This window comes from Eulemur rufifrons, chromosome 19 (assembly GCF_041146395.1).
Source record: "Eulemur rufifrons isolate Redbay chromosome 19, OSU_ERuf_1, whole genome shotgun sequence".
Lineage (NCBI taxonomy): Eukaryota > Metazoa > Chordata > Mammalia > Primates > Lemuridae > Eulemur > Eulemur rufifrons.
Genome location: NC_091001.1, coordinates 98,047,998 through 98,072,543, shown reverse-complemented (window position 1 = coordinate 98,072,543; position 24,546 = coordinate 98,047,998). Strand labels below are relative to the sequence as shown.

The 24,546-nt window shown below is 35.7% G+C and overlaps 1 protein-coding gene across 3 annotated transcripts in view; it reads right to left on the bottom strand.

The window, feature by feature from the left end:
• Positions 1 to 1,668: 1,668 nt before the first annotated feature.
• The window catches only part of ATAD2B (ATPase family AAA domain containing 2B), a 143,060-nt gene continuing 120,182 nt past the window's right edge, over positions 1,669 to 24,546 (bottom strand). For all 3 annotated transcript variants that reach the window (XM_069495191.1, XM_069495192.1, XM_069495193.1), the window contains 6 exons: positions 18,155 to 18,277; positions 15,240 to 15,377; positions 10,948 to 11,631; positions 7,864 to 7,991; positions 7,393 to 7,521; positions 1,669 to 5,101 (listed from right to left, as the gene is read on the bottom strand). In XM_069495191.1, the coding sequence (XP_069351292.1) occupies positions 5,060 to 5,101; positions 7,393 to 7,521; positions 7,864 to 7,991; positions 10,948 to 11,631; positions 15,240 to 15,377; positions 18,155 to 18,277 (1,244 nt within the window). In that variant the 3' untranslated portion in view covers positions 1,669 to 5,059. The remainder of the gene's footprint in view (positions 5,102 to 7,392; positions 7,522 to 7,863; positions 7,992 to 10,947; positions 11,632 to 15,239; positions 15,378 to 18,154; positions 18,278 to 24,546) is intronic.

Below are 24,546 nucleotides of genomic sequence, written 5' to 3'. Positions count from 1 at the left end.
TCAAAGTGCTAGGATTACAGGCGCAAACCACTACACCTGGCCATCCACACTTTTGAAAAAATAACTTGAACTCTGATCAACCACAATGGAAACCTGGCACATAACATCTGAAAGAATTTAAGCTCCATGAAGACAGGGATTTTTCTGTTTAGTTTGCTGATTTCTAGCACCTGCAATGGTGCCTGGTACATGGTGGGCACTCATTATATATTTGTCAAATGAATGAAAGGATTTAAGTAAATTCAAGCTTTCCGTGTCAAGCAAATAAAAAATAATTAAATAAGCATCTACTACGTGCCCAGCAGTGTTTTAAATTCCTATAGGGAATACAGATGAAATATGATACTTTATCTCCCCTCCCCATATGAATAAATTACTAAGTTTTGCATAACATTAGTAACTTACTATGCTATGCAGTATAAAATACAACTAAGTTCTGAAGAAGGATCAGCATAAGCTGTGTGTGCATGTGTGTGTGTGTGTGCCCTGAAATATGGGCTAGGCTTAGACTCTTTATCAATACATCTGATATGATGTAATATGAAAGATCACAAGAAACCAAGAAAAAAAATTGATAAAGTGGGGCTAGACTCTAGAAAAGCCTGCTGAAGGCAAAGAGCAAATATAATGCCAACTCTCTCTGAAGCCCTTCCTTATTTTCCCCATTCCTAAACGGAATTAACTTGTTCCCTTCTCAGAACTCTGAACGACACTGTGTTCCTTCTATTAAAGCACTTACCCCGCTGAATCATTACTAGTGGTTTATGCACCAAACTCCTCTAGCAGACTATAAGCGACTTAAGGACAAGGAATATGTCATCTGTGCCTAGCAGATGCCAGGGACATAACAAACATATGAATGTGGAGGAAAAAGAGGTAATTTATATTTTAAAAAATAGCCAATAGATAACTTAGTAGGTCTCAGGGTATAAGAATAACATGAAACAGATGTTTGAAGATTAGCCTTTGATTTTACTGTAGTTTTGAGTGTTATAGAAACTAAAACTGGATAAATAAAATTCAACTTCAGGGTCCTAAAAACTTCACTGAGCCTCAAATACAATTATAACCTCTTTATCTAAAACATTCAGATAGTTTTAAAAATCCATTTTGCAGGTTTATTATTATCAATCTTTTGATATAGACAATCAAAAGTAAAAATGTTGAAATAAAAAATATAAACAAAAAGAAAAGGTATCTCAAGGCAGATACCAGAAATAGGCATTCTAAAGCCAGTAACATTCTATTCACTTGAAGCAAATCCTTCAAAACTCTGGTATGAAATCTCTCTCCCTATTATGTACTGTACTGTATGAAGTATGTTGATAACAACTCAATAAAAGGGGAAACATGATAAACAAGTGAGCTATACTACCTGATCATATACTGCAGCACAGTCTTCCAGTCAGAAAAACAAATTTCAGAAGTAATCATCGCTTCTATACAATATATTTTAGACAATCTTCAACTTAAACCATACTTCAATAGAAAAAGCTTTCAGCTAAAAAATCCTAAGGTGTACTTAAAATCTAAGAGGAACATATAACAAGACTTTTTGGGTGCTTAATAAACAGCAATATGCCCTATCTGTAAAATAGATAAAATAAGCTAGGAAACTAGCACTGCATTTGTACCCAACAATGATCATAATTAAGCTAAAGAAAGACATGTTTTTCTTGTCATCTTTATTCAAGTATTTCACAGCAGTTATATTACAAATTACAGTAAATGTTCAAATTCCAGAATTCAAAAATTAAATAATTTATTCAAACTAATGTAAAATGAAGTCAAATGCAAAACATCAATTTAACACAATTCTAAATTAAACTACAAACCCAAAATAGACCATAGTTGATGAAGTCTACTTAATCTACAAAGTAGACACATGACTGAAACCAAATAGGACTCCCAAAGTCTAAGTAACCAGATGTACAAAATACAAAAGATGCAGGTACAAGCTCAAATTCAAGCTTACAATGTGATTACAAATAATAATTATAATAACAATGGCATTCAGCTACGGGACCTGACACTGAAGATACCTACTGAATAGCACCATAGCTGAACCAACTTAATCAAAAAAGGGAAGATAAGAAATTACCACCCCACTCCCTAAAAATAAAATCCAGTAAACCTACAAATACATTGGCTTATGAGAAAAATCAAGTCATGAAAGGACATTTAAAAAAAAAAAATCACAGGTGAGATTCAAGCTCAAAAACACAATTAACTCCACAGCCATCAGTTTCAACCCTAGTGTGGTTCCATCATCTTCAAAAAGCTCCCAGGATTCCCACAGCTGAGCATGAACTATTGCTGGGCTGTGCTGTGATACACATTTTACTGATCTGAGAGTAAGGTTTTACATAGGAGCTCATCATTTATAATGCTCACAATAGGAAATAAGAACAGAGGTCAATTTGTACAAATTTTTGCCAATGCTATACAGCAAAAATTAAGAACTTACAGAAAGGTAAACAAAATTTGAGTCCACTTAGATAATTTCACAAGCTGCTTTAAACTATAGAACCACCAGATATCTGTAAAATAAGCAAAACTGGTATAGTGTCTTTCTTTTTTGAGGAAAAGAGGGCCAGAGGAGTTGGTACAATTTCAGCTCATTTTTCTCCCCTTGGCATTAGATTGGCTTTCTCTTTAAGACCTAAACTGTTCAAAGTGGCAGTTCCTATACTGAGGTTGCCTCCAATTTCTCCATCTACATTAAGGTTAAAAATAACAAAAACAAATGAAACTTGATCTTTTGGAAGCATTTTAACGTTGAACATAAATAAATTTCCCTTGTCAAACGTACTGATGGCTAAAATCTTAATTAACTTGTACAAATTTAGTAACCTACTAAGAACATGTGCGTTTTTTTTTTTCCTTTCACAAGTGCTGCTGTTACTTGAACAGAATGCTTCTGAATTAGAGTAACTGGAATAAATATTTAAAAAAAAATAGTGCAGCAAGAACCTGAGACTTGCAAAAAACCCTTTTACCAGAAACTTGCTACAAAAAATCTGCTACATCTTATTTCATCAAATCTTTAAATTCTGTAACAATTTCCATCAAAATACAAAATGCTAATGTATCAGACAGTAAAATAGTTTGAACTGGTATGATGGTAATAAACACTAAAGAAAGCATGAAAATCCTCCCAATAATCAAATTAGAGGTTTCAAATAACCTCCCCTTTAAAATGGTTCATCGTTAATCGCACTTGCCCACCTTAAAAATACAGTGTGTCTACATGGGTAGCATCTTGAATTATATGACTAACTGAATATTATGAAAACTTCATAGACTAGGTATAAAGAAAACAAGTGGTATTAAAAAAAAATTACACTAGAATTAGAAGGCGCTAGATGTAAATGTAAATGCAAAGAAGCACTTTGGATTACTGCAGTATCCTATGGCCAAGGTATGCTTTCTGCACACTACAAATAGCCAGAGACAAGGAGACAAGTACCTTAGCTTCAGCATGTAAACGGTGGCAAAGTGATTACAGGACTCTGTAAACCCTGTTGGTAACTAAAATACAAAAAGCTGAGGTAGCTCAGTATCTCTGCAGTAGTCCAAGACCAAGACCATTTGCCCTAATTAAAACCCAAACTACATGTGTTGCATATATTGGAAAGACACACCTGCAGCTAACGGCTATAATGAATAAAGATATCAAGCTAACTTGTTGGCAAAATTTTCTACCTTTTTGTTTAAAAATCATCTGATAAAAAATGTCACTGCACTCCCATTGCCTCTTTGCAACTGCCTAGACTGTGTCTCCAAATTTGTAGAAAGTTTTTGTAAAACTAGTAACCCATAATTAATTTCAGATAAGTACAATTCACAGAAATCACTCAACAAGATCCAAAATGTGTTCCAATCAAAATGAAGAGTTGTGAAGGTAAGCTTACGGGAAGGGATTTAAACATTAATACTGTTATTCAAGGACAATACCAGAGCTCACTCGCAATTATGCATACAAGAAATGAATTTTATGGAGCTTCTGACAAATTCCTCTCTTTTCTGTCCATTTGGCAAGTCCTGGCTTTAAAATAAAACAATAACGATTTACTACATACGAAAATCATTTTTCTCTGGGAACTCAAACATGAATAACTATTAAATTGCCACTGACAAAACAATGGCCACTACTTATTTTCTGGTCATCATTGTCAGTAATACCAAAAAGTGTGTGGGGGGTTTTTGTGGGCCATGTATTATTTATTGTTGTTTTATTACGTTTCTTAAACTGAAACAGACCTTACAGGAAAACTTTAGTATATTATGTGGCTTATTGAGTGTCTTGATTGACCTTTGAGAACAAGACAGGTATTTAATACCAAAACACTTGTTGTCTCTTAATGACACAGAGTATCAAAACTTATTTTCAAGATTGTGACCAAAAAGTATTCCAATTATTTGCTACAAACAAGCCCATCCATTTAGCCTTATCTTTCTCAAATGAATAAAAAGGCACATTAAAGGCAGTTCTAAAGAGCCTAATCTAATTTCATCCAGTTTCTTTAGCTTCTCACCAGAATATTCCATGGCCAACTCTAAAAAGGTTTCAGTCCATTACCCAGATTGGAGGGGTGGGGGGAATATGATAGGAGGGTAGAGAGGAGGAGAAAAAAAAAAAAAACAAAAACAGGTTGCCCACTGTTTAAACAATTCAACACAGTTAGAACTGCCCCAGTCCAGTTTCCTCCTGTTTGCTGGTCTGCTCCCTAAGAAAGGAGTCTCCAAAAGAGAGTGCACGAAAAGAGGAGCAGAAGCAAGAGCAGTTTCTGTAGCACCAAAATCTCCAAGCTGTGGGGTTGTATTTTTTATTTGTGGAAAATACAACATGTTTCTGAAGTTCTGTTTGGTTCTTGTAGGCTGGTTGGTTTCAGGTACCTGAGACAATAGCACCAAATTCAACAGAGAGAAAGAATGAGTGAGAGAGCACTTTACACCAAGGCTCTGCGCATAATTGGTGCAATTTGAAATTGAATGGCTCAGAAGGCTGCTCTGTCAGGAGCAGATTGGAGAGGATAAACCACTCTTCTTGAAAAGTTCATAGGAATGTCTCAAACATATGAACTGTTCTTTCCATCTCCTATAAGGGGAAAAAAAAATGCGTGTTATCTATTAAGGGAAAGACAAAGGTATTCCTCATTATGAAAGAATTCACTTTAAATTAAATTTTTAGATATAATTTGAGATACAGGTTAAACTTTCAATATTTTCATGATTACAATACCATAGCTATTCTGTAAGACTATCTGCCCTAGACTCTTCCAAGTACTTCCTATTTTAAATTTAGGCTAATGAGGATGATGATGGTAGTAAAACTCAACAAATAACTTATTATGCCAGTAATCTATGACAGATGAGTATGAGTTCTATGACTATGAGGATGATGATAACACTCACTGAGTAGTTTACGTCAGTGATATGAGTGATTTATGTCAGATATGGTACTAAGAAATTTATACATATAAAATATATAAGTAAATATTTAATTTCCATAATAACATTGAAGGTTGAAGATAGGTATTACTATGGCCCCATTTTACAGATAAAGAAACTGAGGCACAGAGAGGATAAATAATTTGACAGCTAATAAACGGCAGTCAGGATTTGAATACAGGCAGCCTCACTCCAGAGCCTGAGCCCTTCCTTACTCTTTATATTCCACTAATTCCCAAAGCAGAATGAATGCATTCAGTGTAGTGAAGCTAATGCCAAAAAGCACAATGCACCCTCTTCACATTCCTATTCACTCCAACCAGAAAAAAAGCCAGAATGGGTGGCTGCCATCACCACCACCAGGAAAGCCATTTACTGCTGATTCTGCTCTCAATCCCCTCCCCTCCCTAAACTAGACCCCTAGATTACTAGGGGTTCAAGTTCCAGTCTAAGAGATGTTTCACAGCTGAAGAGTATTCAATCCATTCAAGCTAATGAAATCACAATCATGTCAACAAAGAAATTCTAGAATAAAAAAAGTAAAGAACTCTACCCTACACATGTCATTCAGATGCTCAAATGTCACAAACATCTAAGACATTTGGTTTTCTTTACTCCCTTTAAGTAGCTCCAAAGAAACTCTATGTCTCTATAGAACTAATAGGCTGTACTAACAAAGTTCTTAAATGATCAATCAAAATCACTTCTGCTAAATGTTTTATCATATATTGCTGAGTAGAAAAAAATCAAGTTACAAAATATACAATATAACCCCAATTTTTAAATATATAGTCACACATTTACAGATATATCATGTACATCTAGACATTTTAAAAGATTGGAAGACATTCCAAAAGATTAACTTTGACTAGTTTCCTCTAGATGGTGGAATATGGGTGATGTTTTATTTTTTCATTGTGCTTTCCTGTAATCTTTATGTATTACAGTGACTTACTACAGCTTTGTAAAAATGTAACTTGTAAAAATGTGATTATAAAATAATTTTTAAATGTTCCCTTGCTTTGATTCAAATCCCATACTCCGTATTACACATGAAAAATAACTATGTCCTTTACATACAAATCTTTAATATGCTAGTAATATTCCTTGTGAGTAGGAACTTTGTCTTATTCTTATTTTGCATTCCACACACCTAGCACAGTATCTGGCACTGAAGGTACTTAATTAATATGTAATAGATAAACCACCAGATAAACAAACTAACAGGCAAATGAACAAAGAATCTAACTAAGTCACTTAGCCATTTAGTAGGTAGATGAGGGATTATATTTGCCCAGATGCCTCAAAAAGCAGAAATCTGGCTGAATGACGTAAATTATATGAACAGAGACGTAAACTCATATTTATAGGAGAAAAACTTCTCTATGGTCCAAATTTGGCTAGATAGGGAATGCTTGTTTCATTTCTAAAAGAATCCAAGCAAAAAGACAACCACTCCTTCATGTAGCTAATTTACAAGACTAGCTTTGATTAAATGAGATGACTTTTGAATTTGCTTCCAACCATCAATGGGGCGGTAAATAGGTCTTATTGCCCACGCCAACCCCTTTAATCAGCAGTGGCTGCCCAGGAAGCAGTGGTAACGACTGTGGAGCCATTCCCACATCCAGCAAGTGCGAGTGAGACGCTCAGTCGGCACGTCAGTGATAAGGGAGGAGAGAATTGTGACACACGGCTCTGTGTATGTGCCAACCCCGAACCATGGGTTTCTGTGTTTTAATAAACAAGGAACCCCAGATTATTTCTTTCCTGAGACAAAATGGTACAGAAACTTCAAACTATACTCCTAATTATTCAAAACACTCTTTAGTTACTTGGTAGAAGATATAGATTTAGGCAAATTAACTTTTTTTCTGTTTTGTTTGGGAAAAGTAAAAGCACATGTCTGTTCATCCTACAGATAAACTAAGTACTTACCTCTACAAGTTGTGATTTGTCATAATCTTTACGATGACGGTAGATGCACTGACTAAGAAGAGAATATAATCTCTCAAGTTGATCAACTGCCAGATTGTTGCTTTTATCTACCAACAAATCAAGCAATTTCTAAGAAAAATTAGAAGAAAAGAGAATATAAATGTAATTTGATTTTGCAGGTGAAACTGAAACAGTTATAGTCAAGTGGCCAGACAACAGGCACCATAAGGCTATGGTGTAACAGTGACACCTGAGGTTAAAAGGTTCAAAGGTTTATTTATTACCAAGACTAATCCTATACCTTTCAACCCCTCAAAACACAAATAACTCTTTTTTACTAGAAGCCCTGAGGTACTTACATCCCTAGGTTAAAGTAGGAGATTTCTAAAACTAGTTTTATTCAACTGCCTACAAACACATTCAAATTTCCCTCCGTTCATTTAAAACTGACTGGGAATAAGTCAAGTTTACCTTCAATCTCTCACGATCAACTACAAGAGGTGGCACAGGCTCCGATGGCTCTTCTGGAACCAGTTCCAGGCTTGTTGTTTTTGCCTGCTCTAAAATTAACTTACGGTATTTCTTCACTTTAGAAGCACCTATAATTGAGGAAAAAAATATGCTGCAGCATGTAAAAGTTAAGAAAAGTCAGTCTTAAACAACTATAAATTCTTTTACCCACCACAAATCCTATTTGAAGTGAGGATGGGTATATTCTTTAAGTGATAAATGTTTTTTTTTGTTTAAGTAACCCAGTATGGCAGCTAAATGATGTTTTGTTGGGTTAAGAATAAATAACCCAAATTAAAAAGAACTAAACCACAACTAAAAAGCCACGTCATATTAGAATATCACCTAATAAACATATCCACTAAAAGGAAGATAAAAGCAATCTTCACTAAACACTGACTTATAAACAGCCTTTGCTCTCTTTACAACAGCTATCATTTTAAAATTTGGAGCTTTCAGAACTGGAAGAAAAGCAGCAATCTAGAAAGGCAGATACTAACACAAAGTGGGGCCTATCTGTCTACACATTTGCCTTCCAACCCAAAACATTCTCAACATTGCCTGATATTTATTATTTTCTCTGTTACAATGACTAAAATTCTATTAAAGATTGATCTGGGTTCTTTTTTTTTTTTTTTTTTGAGACAGAGTCTCACTCTGTTGCCCAGGCTAGAGTGAGTGCCGTGGCGTCAGCCTAGCTCACAGCAACCTCAAACTCCTGAGCTCAAGTGATTCTCCTGTCTCAGCCTCCCGAGTAGCTGGGACCACAGGCATGCGCCACCATGCCCGGCTAATTTTTTCTATATATATTTTTAGCTGTCCATATAATTTCTTTCTATTTTTAGTAGAGATGGGGTCTCGCTCTTGCTCAGGCTGGTCTCGAACTCCTGAGCTCAAACGATCCGCCCACCTCGGCCTCCCAGAGTGCTAGGATTACAGGCGTGAGCCACCGCGCCCGGCCTGATCTGGGTTCTTAAAAATATAAGCCCATTAACAGTGTAATGGGGCTGGTGTTCTTTCCTACCTTAGAATGAATTATTATAGTACAATCTAATTACTTTTCTATTTTGTTGAGACCAGCCACAATGAAAAAACAGGAATTTTGAGGTAGGTGAGCATAATTTCACAGGCACTTTGAGGGATACAGACCCTCAAAGTGCCGGTCCATTGAGCCCCATGGTCCCCCAGTGTAGAACTACTCTAAGGAGGGTGGGGGGTAAGTGAAGGGAAAGGAATACAAAGACAACCTTAGACTATTTCAGAATTTCATGCAGGACCTGGCCCATATCAGGGACACTAAGGAGAACTTATTCATTGAGTGTCCCTGCATTGGGACACTCCTGCATTAGTCCTCACACTCTCAAGTCTTTAAACTCTTCTTCTCGTCAATGCCTGCTTCATAAACAGTAAAAGAACCAAAGTGTTGCCTTCAAAAACATATATTGTGATATATCAGAGAAATTTTATATTTCAGGAAGCCTTTAAAGTGAAAGCCTCTATAGTTCAATTAACATACGCTAAGAGTTTTGTTAAAACCATACCGATCCTTATTACTACATCCATGGACTTCTAGAGGCCTGAGGGCTCAGATTGGGGACCATTGCACTAGGTAATACTGTCCTGACAATTCCAGCTAAAAACTTCAAGTCATACTTTGATACAACAAATATCCTTAAAGCTTTTAGATCACCAATTGACCATAATAATTTAGCCTTTTCTGCAAGCTTACTGAAATCTCAAAGAGAAATAGCATTAAAATGGACTCCTCTACCCCCACCCATTCTGCCTCATGCCACAGATTTCTCCTTTTGTTCTACTCTGTCTTGTTCATACTTAACCCTAGCTTTAACATAGCTTTAAAGTTCTGATAGACCAGAATAAATACTGCTCTAAAAACTACTTTCTATTATTAAATATTGAGGAATAAAAAAAAATTCTCAATAGGTAGCAATTAAGAACAGCAAACCTCTCTTTATCCATTAAAAGAATTCTTAGACTTTGAATAATATTTTCCTACTTCCTAACTCTGCTAGAGGGCTTAAAAACTGGCAGCAAAAAAAACCTTTCCCATGTAGCCCAAATCCCAGACTAAAGCTGTGTACTCCACATAATTTAGAGAACATGAAACAATTTCAAGATAACCTAGTATTAAAAAAGTACCAATCCATGAAGGAAATGTATATTCAGCAGGATAGATATCAACTCACCCCATCCCACTATGAACTAAAGAATAGTGATAAACAAAGACAGGTGGAAACCCTTAACTCCCCCTTTCTGCTGCTTCTTAGAAGAATCATGTAGCCATAGGAAGAGCTGGCAGAGTGCTCTGATTCTCTGAGAACAAGGTAAACCTCAGAATGAAGGCTCTGATTCTTTCCTCCACTACCGAGACTTACAAAGCAATGGAGTCTCTTAGACTCCACAGCCCTTGGATTCAAGTAACAATCACTGCCTGGAATGAATATACCTTAGTATGTGCCAGTTAGTTACCAAGAGAGGCAATTAAAATATATGATTTATTTAATCCCTGAAACAACACCATTCTGAAGTTCAATTTCCTATATAAAAAAATAAGTTTGGAGAGAATAACTAGCTCAAGTCCCACAATTATAATTAATAGCAGTAGTAACTTAATCTAGGTGTACATGACTCTTTCTGATATACCAGACAGGTATAATATTGAAGTCTTCTCTGCCCACCCCCAGTCCATTCCAATAATTCTTCTGTTGGAATTCATCTTCTTAACACCTGTGGATTTACTCAGCTTTCAGTCATAAATCCCTGAGGACACGGGTGATCAGGCGGGAGGCAGAGGAGTAAGCAGGAAGAAAAGCAATGCATTTGGGACCATAAACCCTCTGAAACTTACAGCAAAATTTAGTATGTGTATGTGCACTTTTCTAGGGAAAGCGATGAAAATTTTAACACATTCTCAAAGGGGCATAATTATTCATCAACTATTGCTACTGGGAACCAGATGAAATATGCAATGAATTAGCTCTGGAATTTATGCCTTCAGAAGATCTTTTAAAATATTAGCTTTACCTTCTTTATCCAGTTCTGCATCTTTAACCTCCACATCGGGACCAGGTTCTACCTTCTCATTATTGCTACATTCCAGTGCCTCTAGTTTCTCAGGATCATCTCCATGATTTTCATTTGAAGTTTCTGTTCTTTCTTTTGACTGGTCCTCCAGAAGAGTCTTTTGTTCAGAACTATATTTATCTCCACTATCACAGAAAGAAACTACTTCAACCTTGCCATTCTGACACTCCAGGACTGATATTCCTTCAAAACTGTCAGTGGAAGCCTCACCATTTAGACAGTTTCCTTTGAGGAAAGGCTCTTTCCTAGATGTCTGTTCCGGATTTAGGGAACTGCTGCTATTGACGAGTAGAGATTCATTTGAACTTTCCTCCTCAGTAGATGCAAAGTTCTCTTTTGCGCCTGCTCCACTGTTAAGCCTCTGCCCCTGGTCCATGTCCATGATGTCACATGATGACTCATCATTGGTCATAGATAAGTCTCCAGTCTCTTCTCCATTTTCCTCATGGCAGTCAGTGCTTACCTCAAATTCTCCATTCTCTAGCAATTTCCTGTCCTCCGTATGGTTCTCATAGTCTGCAAATTTGGTGTCCTCTTCATCTTTTTTAAAATTATTGACTTTCCTTTTCTTAATAATTCCTTTACCCCACTGTGATCGCCGCCTTGATTTCCTCCGAACCCGAACTGTTTTACAAGGAAGGAAAAAAGATATGTAGAACTTGGAATGCAATACCTGTTTTACATATGTTTATTAAATAGAACCCGAAAGAAAGTAAACCCATAGTGTTGTAACACACAAACAAAAACTACTTAGTTCTTGACATCCATGCTGACTAATCCGCACAACCTACAAGTAGAATCGATATGAAGTCAGGGATGAACACTGCAGAATGAAAATTTTAAAAAATTTATTTCCTATATCATATTACTCAGCATTAACCTTTTCTATTACCCTGTATCCTACTTTATAGCTGTTCCTAATTTCCCACATCCAGGACACAAGCATATAATATACATATTTAGGGAATGACCACATTTGCCAGGCTGCCAGAAAGATTGAGGCCACAGCCTGCATTTCCACCAGGAAGGTGGATGCTTTGCCAGCAAAAATTAGCTCGTAAATCATGAAAGGAAATAAAGACATGATCCAACACAATGTGATAGAATAGTTACAGGTATCCCCACAAAAAAATCTGTTGCTTCTCCTTCCAGAAAAAGGAATCACCCACAGTAAGCATGGCCATAGATAAAACCCCTATGAAGGTTATATGGACAATCTGGTTAGCCAAGTGTTAGCCTTTTCTAGCACAAGTGGTTCAGCCAGCACCATCAATTTCTTACAAAGTTATTTGAGAATATGTAGGAAAACTAAGCCCTCTACTATCAAGATGAAAACAACAACATTAACAAAACATTGCAAATAAATATTTGGTCAGTTATGTGATAAGGGAGACCTACAAAAGTTGTACGGACTATACTCTTGGATGCTAGTAACCATCATAAGCTTTATGAGTAGACAGCTAGGGCTTCCAGGTCTTAATGGACCCAGCAATTTTTAATTTCCCATATATTTATCAAAGGTAGGTAGGTAGGCAAGACTACCTCACTGTCCCTTAAATAAACAAAAAGTTAACTTTTATTTGGAAATTTGTGACACTTGCATCATATAGTTAAGTATTCTTTAGAATGCTTAAATACAAAAGTGAATAAAAATGACCCATTTTTTTCTATGGTTATAAAAGTAGTAAGTCAAGTCTGGCTTAATTTTTTAAAAAAGACTACATATGTTTCTGGGCATATATATTGGGCAAAGACATTTTAAAAAGAAAATTAAAAAACAGAATCACTAAGTGTAGATTGTTTAATCCATAGTTTCTGCTTTGTAAAGACAGAAAGGAATATGGTCTTATAACAAGGCTTATTTCTTACATGCACATTGCTTACTGTGAACTTACTGTCTATCAACAGTATATAGTATGTTTATAAACTTCTTTCATCCTTTCATCTTTAATCCCTATTGAGTCTCTGCAAAGACACCAATGTATTCACAAGAAATGGACAAATTTAGTTGTAAATATTACTCCTTTCCTATCTAAGAATGGTTTCTGTCATCATCTCCAAAATTCAAATTATTTAGTCATTTAGCTCAAAATATGTTTTTCCTGCAAAACTGTAATATTGTTAAAACTATCTCTTCATTCTTCCCACCTATTACTTTCTATTTTAACAATGTATGGTTATAGGATAATTTGCATGGAGAAAAAAATTTCTGCATCAGGCTACTGTTAAAAGCTGGTACACAGGCTCCGGTGATGGGCATTTGTAAACATATCATTAACTTGAAAAGCTAATCTACTCCATATTAAAGATGAAAGAAAAACATTCAGCTTGCTCTGACTCCAAAAAGTGGAGCTGTTAGATTTTACTACCTGAAAAGCCACTCTTGACATTATAACCTCTCTTATTCTCCAATCATGTAACAAAACTACAAGACGTTCCCCTTTTCTTTCCTAAGCTATGGAACTCTAGAGCAAAAAGAGTCTGAACTCCGCTCAATCAAGAGCCAACTCAATTACTTTACATGTAGTACACTAAACAAAGTCTAGAAAGCTCTTCCGAAGCAAGTTTACTCCTAATATTTTCATCCTGCCTATACTGTAACAGAAAATGTTCTTATCCTTTGGGAAGTAAAACTAGAGCTATTTTTCCCCTCCTTATATAATTATTTCTAACGGTTAGTATAATTTTGGCAAAATAAGAGAAATTGATCACTATGAGCTCCACATGAATAGGGATTTTTGTTACACTCACTGCTATATATTCACACTACCTGGCATGTGGTAAGAGTGCATATTTGTGGACCTAATCCTTAACATACCACTTCCTTCATGAGGGGTACCTGATGTGAAAAAAGCACATTTACAGGCACAATCTTTAGAGTCAATTTTTATAGCATCACTGAGCTTGTTTCTAAAACTAGAACCTTAGGAAAGCAACTCTCCCTTAGCGACATTCAGATATATGATTAAAGTTACTGTACAGCAGAAAAATGATGGGTCACGTATGCCATCTACTGGTAAGAGAAAACAAAACTCACAATTGTAGATTCAAAGAATATTTTTAATATTTAAAGGCACTTAAAGCTTCTTAAAGTGAATATTCGATGTATTTTCATTAGTAAATATTTTTAACAGGTGCAGACAATGTAAAGGATTTCAAGTTTTAAACTAGAGTGCTATGTTACACAATCCAAGTCATAATCTGAGATACAACTAGGCCAAATAGCTTAATCGGTCTCATGGCAACCAAATACACTATTAAGTCCTTTCTCAAACTTTCTCATATAGGAATGCCACTTATTGAAAGAGGACATGCTAGAAAAAAAAAAAGTGGGTATGGCTGCTTCATTCAAATTCAGTGCCATTGGTGAAAGAACTTATTAAGGCCAGCTTTACTAACAAGGTAATATAGGTTGAGTATTCAAAATCCAAAACTTTTTGAGTACTGACATGATGCTCAAAGGAAATGTTCACTGGAGCATTTTGGAGTTTGGATTTGTGATACTGAACTAGTATGTAAATTGCAAATATTCCAAAATCTGAAATATTTCTGGGTCCCAAGCATTTCGGATAAAGGATACAGAACCTGTATTATCACCCTTATACCAGAAGAACAGCATCTATCTTCCAAGGAAGGCTATCTTTAGTGAAACAGAAGGACTATATTAGGAAGATGTTGTGTTTATTAACATTTGTCTTTTAGAAATTTTATAGATCAACAGGAATGAGTGAAGTGAAGAAAATCTAAAACATGAATTTTCCCTTTAAATACATCTATAAAAGTAAACAAAGAAAGAAGGCTGTGCAAACTTTTCAAACTGAGCTCGAAATATTCTCAGAAAACTCAGCTTCCTACTACCATATCATCCACTCCCATATGCTGGAGTCTGCATTTCCCACTATAAAGAGAACATCCTGCACAGCATACAAGGGGTGGCGGATGAGGACAGGGGCAAATAAAAATCCTACTGGCTCCATATCTCTATCCAAAAACCAAAGTTTAAAACTGAAAACATTCATACCTAGTTCAATTATAATAGCAAGTATTGAACAAGGATAGAAAACAGCAAATAAGGTTAAAGAAATATATTTCTGATTCAGCATCTTACCTCTGAAAAGAGATGAAAAGAGCTGTGGGAAAACAGTAGCACTTCAGTTTGTACCCAAATCCTAACATATTTGCATCATTCTCAGTTGTTCCCACTACTGGATAACATGATCTCAAATACTCACATGCACATTTATTTGCAGAGTTGTGCCAGACATCCACTGGATTTCTTTGTTTGTGCCGAAATGCCTCTTCAACTCTAGTTTCTGTCTTCCGAGCTCCAGCACCATGAGGATTTATTTGTTCTGCTGTTACCGATAAGCCTGCAAGCAGAAGATAAGCAATACCTATTTAAATATTCCCAGCTACATAAACCAGTAAGGTTAAAAAAAAAAAGTCTGGAATACAAAACTGAGTTTTAAAGTCATTAATTATACTTGGGCAGTTTGTAATTCTGATGGAAACAGTGTCTTTTTGTTTTAAGATGGGAAAGAAACTAGATATAAAATCATAAAAATAAAACATCCTGGCAGTCCATGCTTACACTTAATCCCCAAAGGGGCCCTATTTTTACTCATTTTAATTCACAAAGGGACACAATTTTACATTATTATGACTGTGAGACAATAAGATTACATATTGCCTAAAAGTCATAATCTCTGCCATCTTAGAATGTACAGTGTTTACTGGGCCTATTCCCACGAACTGTTTCAATATATTTGCTGCCTGTCACACCACATTGCAGTTTATTTAGTTTTCTTATATTACCTTTCTAAGAGTAATCATTCCATCTCAATTTTTTCACTAGATTTCTTTCTCCCATGTGGTCCTTAATGTTGGTGTTTCTCTGGGTTCCCTCTGTAATCTCTTTTTTTTCTTAATCTAATCTATACCTTCCCCCACAAAGTAGCATTGTGTCCAGCCTCCACTACCATTATATAATAATTCTCAAATCTATATCTCTAGCCCAAACATCTCTTGTCTTCTAACCCATACATCTAACTGCTTCCTTGATATCTCTGACTGGATACTCTAAAGATAGGTCAAATTAAAGATAACTGGTTTATTTTTCCCAACAAAACAAAACAATTCATCCTTCCATATTCCCTATCTAGACTGGTGGGCCTAGCACCTGTAAGTCAGTTCGCCAGCAATGTGGCAGCCAACTTCGACTCACCCTCCCCCCTTCACAGTGCTCGCCACACCTGCGGCTACATTAATCTTTTCTACCTCCATTCCTACTTCATTAATTAGAACCCTGGACTATTCCAACAGCTTTTTGTTCCCAGCAGCTTCACTGAAATACAATTTACATAATAACATAAAAATCAGCTGTCTTAAATGTACAATATTAATTTTTAATAAATGTACAGAGCTATGCAATCACCACAGCAACATTATTTTAGATAACTGTCCCATGCAACCACTAACTCCACTTTTTGTCTCTATAGACTTGCCTTTTCTGGGCATTTCACATAAAAGAATTGTATATGTGGTTTTCCACGACTGGGTTCTTTCACTCAGCATAATGTTCATGAAGTTCATCCACGTTGTACTGTGTATCAGTACTTTGTTCCTTTTTGTTGCTAAGTAGTATAAAATTGTATGGATATCCTATGTTTTCCTTACCCATTCACCAGTTGATGGACATTTGAGTTGTTCCCAGTTTGTGGTTATTATGAATAATGCTCTATTGAATATTCATGCCTAAGTCTTTATGTGGGCATATATTTTCATTTCTCTTGGGTAGATTTCTAAGAGTAGAATCACTGAGTTGTGTAGTAAATCTATGTTTAACTTTTTAGAAACTGCCAAACTGTTCCAAATTGGCTCCAACAACTTTTAAACTGGTCTTTCATCTTCCTACCCTGCATATTGAGACCATGCTATTTCTTGCTGCCAAAGCAATTTGACCAATTCATCTCACTACTTAAAATCCTTCAATGATTCCAATTGCCTATGGCAATGGTGTACATACTTTAGCGTACATAAAAATCACTTGAATAGTTTGTTAAAGTGTAGATCTCTTGGCCTCAATATTCTTAGAGAATCTAATTACCTAGGTCTAAGCTGACATGGGTAATAGGCACACGCAGTTTGAAAAACACTGGCCTACTGGATAAAGTCCAAGCTCCTTAGCATGACATTGATGCATTCAAATATTTATTGAAAACCTGTTGTATACCAGACACATTCTTGGGACTGAAGTAGAGCTATAATATAAACAAGACATTCAAAGTGCTTATATCCCAAGTAAGGAGGAGAGAGACAACAAACAAACAACATAATGCCAAGTGCTACAAGAGCCTATATTAGATTAGGTGGTCAGAGAAAGGCTGTTTAAGGAGGGCTCACCTCTTGAGCCCTATTTCCCACCATTCTATATATCTTTAGCAATATCAAACAGTTTAAAGTTCTTCTAATACACCAAGCTATTTCACACCTCTGTGCCATAATACATGCTATTGTTTGCTCTGTTTGCAATACTTTCTCTTATTCTGTCACTGACTCCCTTCTCCTAGTGCACTAGAGAAGTCTCCTATATTCATTCCTCAAACACTGATCAAAATGCTGGGTCCCCTACCAGGAGGTCTCTCTTTTCTGTTCTCTGAACACGCTTCAACCAGTGCATATACTGTACCTGATTTGTTTTACCGTTCTCTCTTTCCTACTAACATGTAAGTTTCTCAAGGACAGGATTATAAATTGAATCAACAAACCACATTTGCTAATAACAAAATTGCATATAAACTTCCATAAGGAAGAGAAAAAAACAGTATTCCTAAGTACTTTTTAAAAGTACCAGCATTGGATGTAAAATCTATGATTAAAAAAGATATACTCCTACAAAAGAAATTTCTCTAAGAAATACTTCATTTCTGTAATATATGCTACCACACTAAAACTTTCACAGAAGGTAAAGTTTTAAAATATCTTTGAGAATTTACATGATACATATTAGTATTAGAAATGAACTAAAGGTTGTACCTCAAAATATATTATTTTCATAATATCAGCAACCCTAAAGAAACAGCATTTAAGGACTCTGTCTGAAGAGAGCACACTAGGCTTTAGTAGCAAGTTCACTGCTACAAGTTACCTCTTTTTATCCTTGCTTCCTTAATTTCTTCACAGAGTTTATTAAATTCCGGATCCAATTCAGCTGCAATAATAGCATGCGCAGTGTCCTTTAGGGTACAAGCCCTGTGCCTAATGATTTTATCTGTTAAAAAAGTTGGTATAAATTTATTATAGATACAAAAGAAATAACATTAACAAAGGACACCTTAAAAAGAGAAGAAAAATAATAGAAACATTTAAATAAAATTGTAAAAAGCATTTCTAGGTGAGAAAATGTTCACATAAACGATGAGTAAAATATAAATATAATAAGCAACTCAAGTTAGTATTTCTTTGAAAATTGTACCTTAAGAACCTCAAAGTAATAAGCCTATTAAATCATTACCTCAAAGATATACGGTTTTATTTTAAATTTTTAAAACAGAAACGTGATTTTCAATAAAAAACTAGAAAGGATTCATCATATGCCCAGCCCCAGAGTTGTCAGAGATGAATATTAAGAATTCAGAAAATCTTAAATTTCTCCATAAGTTAATGCTGGCCAAAACTATGCTAAAGAATACAAAAAAAAAAAAAAAAAAAAAGATATATCCTAAGTAAGAGTAACCTATTTAAGAATGTGGCAAAAACAGAGAAATACAGAAAGACTCTCTAAGATAAAGAGCACAAGATGGCATATAAATTGTAGGTAGATCAGAAGAGAAGTACAAACACAGTTGTAGGTAAACTATACCTAAAAATAGTACTAAAAGAAAAGCCTCTGCTTCACACTAATCCAGAAGTCCCCATTCATAATGTAACATAATGTAAAAGTGCCCCCTAGAGCTGTGCAGCTCAGAGATATTACAAGGCAAGTAAATATTAGTATCAAGGTACCCTGATACCTTGGTATCAGGGTACCTTGTTTTGTACAGTATAAAGAACAAGAATCCAAAGTCACAAAATAACATCTGCTTTTTCCTCTCTAGTAAAGGCCCAAAGTATAGACAAAGATACAGAGGCCTTTTATTTATAACTTTGTGGTACTTTGTGGAAATCTTACAAAATTAAACATGTACCATTCAAAGGCAACCACTGATATATTTGTTTCTAATATATTTTCCCTAAAAATTCATTCAACAAATATTGTCAACTATACCAGGAAAAGCCAGATGGTGGCTTCGTAGCAGTAAACAAAATAGGCATAGTCCCAACTTTCAAGGAGCTTTTCAGGCTACTGTAGGAAAGTGCTATTAAACAAATAATCTCTCATACATACATATTTAAAAAACAACAACAAAACAGAACAAAATGAAAAACCCTGAACAACAGCTATACAGAAAACCTACCGGGTATTGATGTGGGTGCCAATTTAGATTGGGCAAGTCAGGAAAAGCCTCTCTGAAGAGGCATTTAAGCTGACAATTGAAGCATGCATTACAGTAAGAAGCCACTGAAAGAATAGGGGAAAAACCAGGGCAGGTCCAGAAAATATCATGTGAGAATATCCTGGAGTAAAAAGAGCCTGGTGATTTCAAGAAACTGAAATGCAGACTGTGTGGTCAGAACATAACAAGCCAGGGGCAAACAGGAACCAGATCTCAGGATTTTAGATTTTATCCTAAGAGCAATGAAAGCTGTTGAAAAGATATGAGCAAGGAAGCAACATGATTCAAATTTACATCTTCACATAATCACAAGCTATTTATTTATTTATTTTTGAGATAGGGTTTCACCCTGTTGTCCAGGTTGGAGTACAGTAGCGTGATCACAGCTCACTGCAACTCAAACTCCTAAGCTCGAGCAATCCTCCTGCACAGCTGGGACTACAGACCCCATTCCCCCTTTGATACCAAATCCCTGGATGCCCATGTCCCTTATATGAAAGAAGGCATACAATTGGCCCTCCCTCTGCATCCATGGGTTCACATCCATGGATACAGAGGGCCAACTACATATGTTTAATATTCTGAGAAACTGCCAGACTGTTTTCCAAAGTAGGTTGTACCATTTTATATTCCTACCAGCAGTGCATCATAGTTTCAGTTCCTCCCAACTTTGCAAATATTTGATATGGTCAGTCTTTTTAATTTTAGACAATTCTTATAGGTGTTTAGTGGTATCTCATTGCGGTTTTAATTTGCATTTCACTAAAGATTAATGAGGCTGAGTGTCTCTTCTTATGCTTATTTGTCTTCCATATATCATCTTTGGTGAAGTATCTTCAACCCTTATACCCATCTTTTAAATTGGGTTGGTTTTTTTTGCATACCGATATCCAATTGTTCAAGCACCATTGAAAAGATTATGCCTTCTCCAGTGAACTGACTTTATACCTTCATCAAAAAGCACTTGACCCTCTACGTGTGCATCCACTTCAGGACTTTTTTTTTTTTTTTTTTTTTTTTTGAGACAGGGTCTCACTCTGTCATCTAGGTTGGAATGCAGTGGTCTCATCATAGCTTGCTACAACCTGAAACTGCTGGGCTCAAGTGATTCTTCTGCCTCAGTCTCCCAGGTAGCTAGGACTACAGGCATGAGCTGCCATGCCTGGCTAATTTTTCTATACATATCTTTTGTCAAATTTATCTATATTTTATGGTTTTTGATGCTATTGTAGTATTTTTATTTCAATTTCCTGTTTGTTGCTAGTATACAGAAATACAATTGAGTTTTGTGTGTTAATATTGTCTCCTGCAACCATGCTAAATCACTTATATGTTCTAATAGCGTCTTTGTAGATTCCACAGGATTTCTATGTAGACAACATGATGTCGCTAAGACCTCTATATTCAATCTCTGCAGCCACTGCATCTTTTTTGTTTTTTTTTGTTTTTTGTTTTTTGAGACAAAGCCTTACTCTGTTGCCCGGGCTAGAGTGCCATGGCATCAGCCTAGCGCACAGAAACCTCAAACTCCTGGGCTCAAGCGATTCTCTTGCCTCAGCCTCCTGAGTAGCTAGGACTATAGGCATGCACCACCACGCCTGGCTAACTTTTTTTTTTTTTTTCTCTTTTTAGCTACTCAGCTAATTTTTTTCTATTTTTAATAGAGATGGGGTCTCACTCTTGCTTAGGCTGGTCTCAAACTCTTGACCTCAAGCAGTCCTCCCGCCTCAGCCTTCCAGAGTGCTGGGATTGTGAGCCACTGCGTCCAACAACCACATTGCAACTAAATCTTAACTGGTCTCCCGACCTCCATCCCACCACTCCCTTGACTGCTACCTAAAAATTCATACTAAAAGGTCAGGGCTGTATCTTAATCATCTGTATTCTCTAGCCTTGAACAGGATGATTTATACACAGAGACTATTTAATAAATGGATGCTCAGTAAATGGTGAGTCAGTGAGTAGAGAAGCAAATTACTGTCTCCCCACCCCTCAACAGACACACTCCATTCTCCAGACACGCTTTTTTCATACCTGTGTGCCCTACTACTTCCTTCGGTCTGAAATGAATGCCTTTCCTAATCTTGCTCATCTCCAGATAGTGTCTTCTCCTCTGTGCTCCACTGACCCTGTACATACTTCTAATACAGATCTTAAGATACTGCATTATAATTATCTGCTGCCACATCAAGACATTATTCATTATTGCCACCTCTATATGCCTTTATCATAATAATCTTGTTATTATTATCATCACCAATAATTAGATAGGTATACTTGTCATCTCTAAAAAAAAAAAATCAATGAATTTCTAGATAGTAGGGATTGTGTTTTACATGTAACTATTACGGGCTGAATTGTGTCCCCTCAAAATTCATATTTCAAAGCCCTAAGCCCCAGTACCTCAGAATGTGACTGTATTTGGAGATGGGGCCCTTAAAAAGATAATTAAGATAAAATGGGGTGATATGGGTGGGCTCTAATCCAATCTGACTGATGTCCTTATAAGAAGAGAAAATTTGGACACATCAAGAGAAACTAGGGGCATACAAGCATAGCGAAAAGGCCATGTAAGGACAGAGGGAGAAAGAGCCATCTACAAACCAAGAAAAAGGGTTTCAGGAGAAACCAAACCTGATGACACGTTCATCTTGAACTGACAGCCTCCAGAATAAATTTCTGTTGTTTCAGCCACGAAGTCAGTCATATTTTGTTATAGCAGCCCTAGTAATCTAATACAATTACATACGGCATAATGCCTGTGACATAGTAGTTATCCAGTATACATTACTGATCTATCATAATACTGACATATATCTCTGTCTTAAGATTCAAGGACTATCATAATTATTTTTGTAGTCTAGGTACCCAGCTCAGTAATTAGAACATGGTACTAATAAACACTAACAGAAATATGAATGAGTTTGCTTTAAGCACAGAACTTTTGAAATACAACCATGCAAATAAAATTAGAAGTGTATTAAGAGCAAAACACAGAGGGCTCCAAAAGCTAGGATCAATCTGGGGGCTTTATTCCTATACAATTGGTACAAAATAGATTTTAAGAAGACTAGAAGATTTGGGTTGAAATTTCAGCAAAATTAGTCAAATGATGGTATGTATATAGATAGGCCTGAGAGAGATGGCAGAGATACATGGCAAGACCAAAAATGAGGGACCGTCAAATATAACATATATCTATAAAATAATTATGCCCAAATATCTGATACTGGTCACATTGAGGACCTAGGAGTTAAATTTGTTCTTATTCCATATTTTATTTGTGTCCACATCATCCTTAAAAAAGAAAATCTAGATAAACAGTTAGGCAACATGTATAGCTTTCAAAATGCTGGCTTTCGTCTCCTATGTATATGTTAGTTTTTATTCCAAATGGCCAAGTGCTCTGAAAACATAACACTGTAAACTTTCAAATACTCATGGGAGCTTGTAAAAGTAATGCAACATTCATGTAATTTCCACTTGCTACACAATACACCCTCAGGTTGTTTTTCTGGAACATATTATAACAAGTGGTTCTGTTGCTAAGAAAAAAAAGAGGCTGCTTGATGAAAGAAAAAAATCTAAACACAACCAAAATAATGCTTTTGAATTATATCACTTTTTGTATATCTAAAAGAGTGGGCGGGCGCAGTGGCTCAGACCTCTAATCCTAGCACTTAGAGAGGCTGAAGTAGGAGAATCCTTTGAGGTCAGGAGTTCCAGACCAGCCTGACTGAGAACCTGTCTCTACAAAAAATACAAAAATTAGCCAGGTGCGGTGGTACACGCCTGTAGTCCCAGCTACTCAGGAGGCTGAGGGAGGAGGATCTCTTGAGCCTGGCAGAGCAAGACTTTGTCTCAAAAAAAAAAAAAAAAAAAACTAAAGAGGAAAGTTATTAAGTGTACCATGTTAACTTCAGCTGTGAGACAGAGCCATATTCTTTGATTATTCAATTGCATTTTGTAATAAATGGTTATTATACACCAGAAACCACTGCTCCTTAAAAGTGATATTGATATCAATGTGCTTATAATTAATTACTTAATGCAGAAAAAACATGAATTGATCTTCTCAAATGGCTTTCTCTTAGCCCTTAAATTCATTTTCACTACAAGTCCCTATATTTGTTTCAAAATAGGATTAAATTTAAAGTGTAGTCCAAGGAATGTAATAAGCACAAAAAGTAAAGTGACTGGAACCAATTTATAAAAAAATTAAAGCATTTAAATAATGATAACAAGAATAAAAATATCAACAGCTAACCTTTATGAAACACTTATCATGTCCCAAGGCTTAACATACTTAGGCTGAACAATATGAAAACGGCAATTTCATAAGGTTCAACTTAATATATGTTCTCATTTAATCCTTACAACCACCCCAATTAAAGAATACTATTATTATCCACGTCTTACAGATGAGGAAACTAAAATTTAGAGGGCTTAACTTGATCAAAGTGAAAGAACTAGGAAATGGCAGAACTGGGACTAAAGCCTAGGTCTAAAAGCCAAGCCCATGTTCTCATTACATACTACACAATATCATCGGTCTCTGTGTCTTGAAAAATAGGCTGAGGGTGTAGGAAAGGAAAGGGAATGAAATGAAGCTGATATCCAGCTCATACTTCACTACTCATCCTGTTGCAGGGTAACACCCAATTAAAGGAGATTCTCTCACTGACACAAAATTGCTGTACTGACTTAACAGTGGCCCTGATGCTGCTGATGTATTTACGACAAAATTTTAATAATACAGATTAAAAGCCTTAAAAAAATACATATTCTTTGATCGAGAAATTTCACTTTAAGGAATTTATTCTAAGGAAATAATTAAAGATCTACATAAAATTTGCATTATAAAGATATTTATCAGTGTTTATAACAGAGGAAAAACTAAAAAATAGAATATGTCCAACGATAAGATATCAGCTATTATTTCTATATATGATTGAAATAAATGGGAGAAATATATTCACTAATTAATAAGCTTTGCAAAAAATATTACAGGAATGACAAAATTTACAAAAGTCATATTTAATTT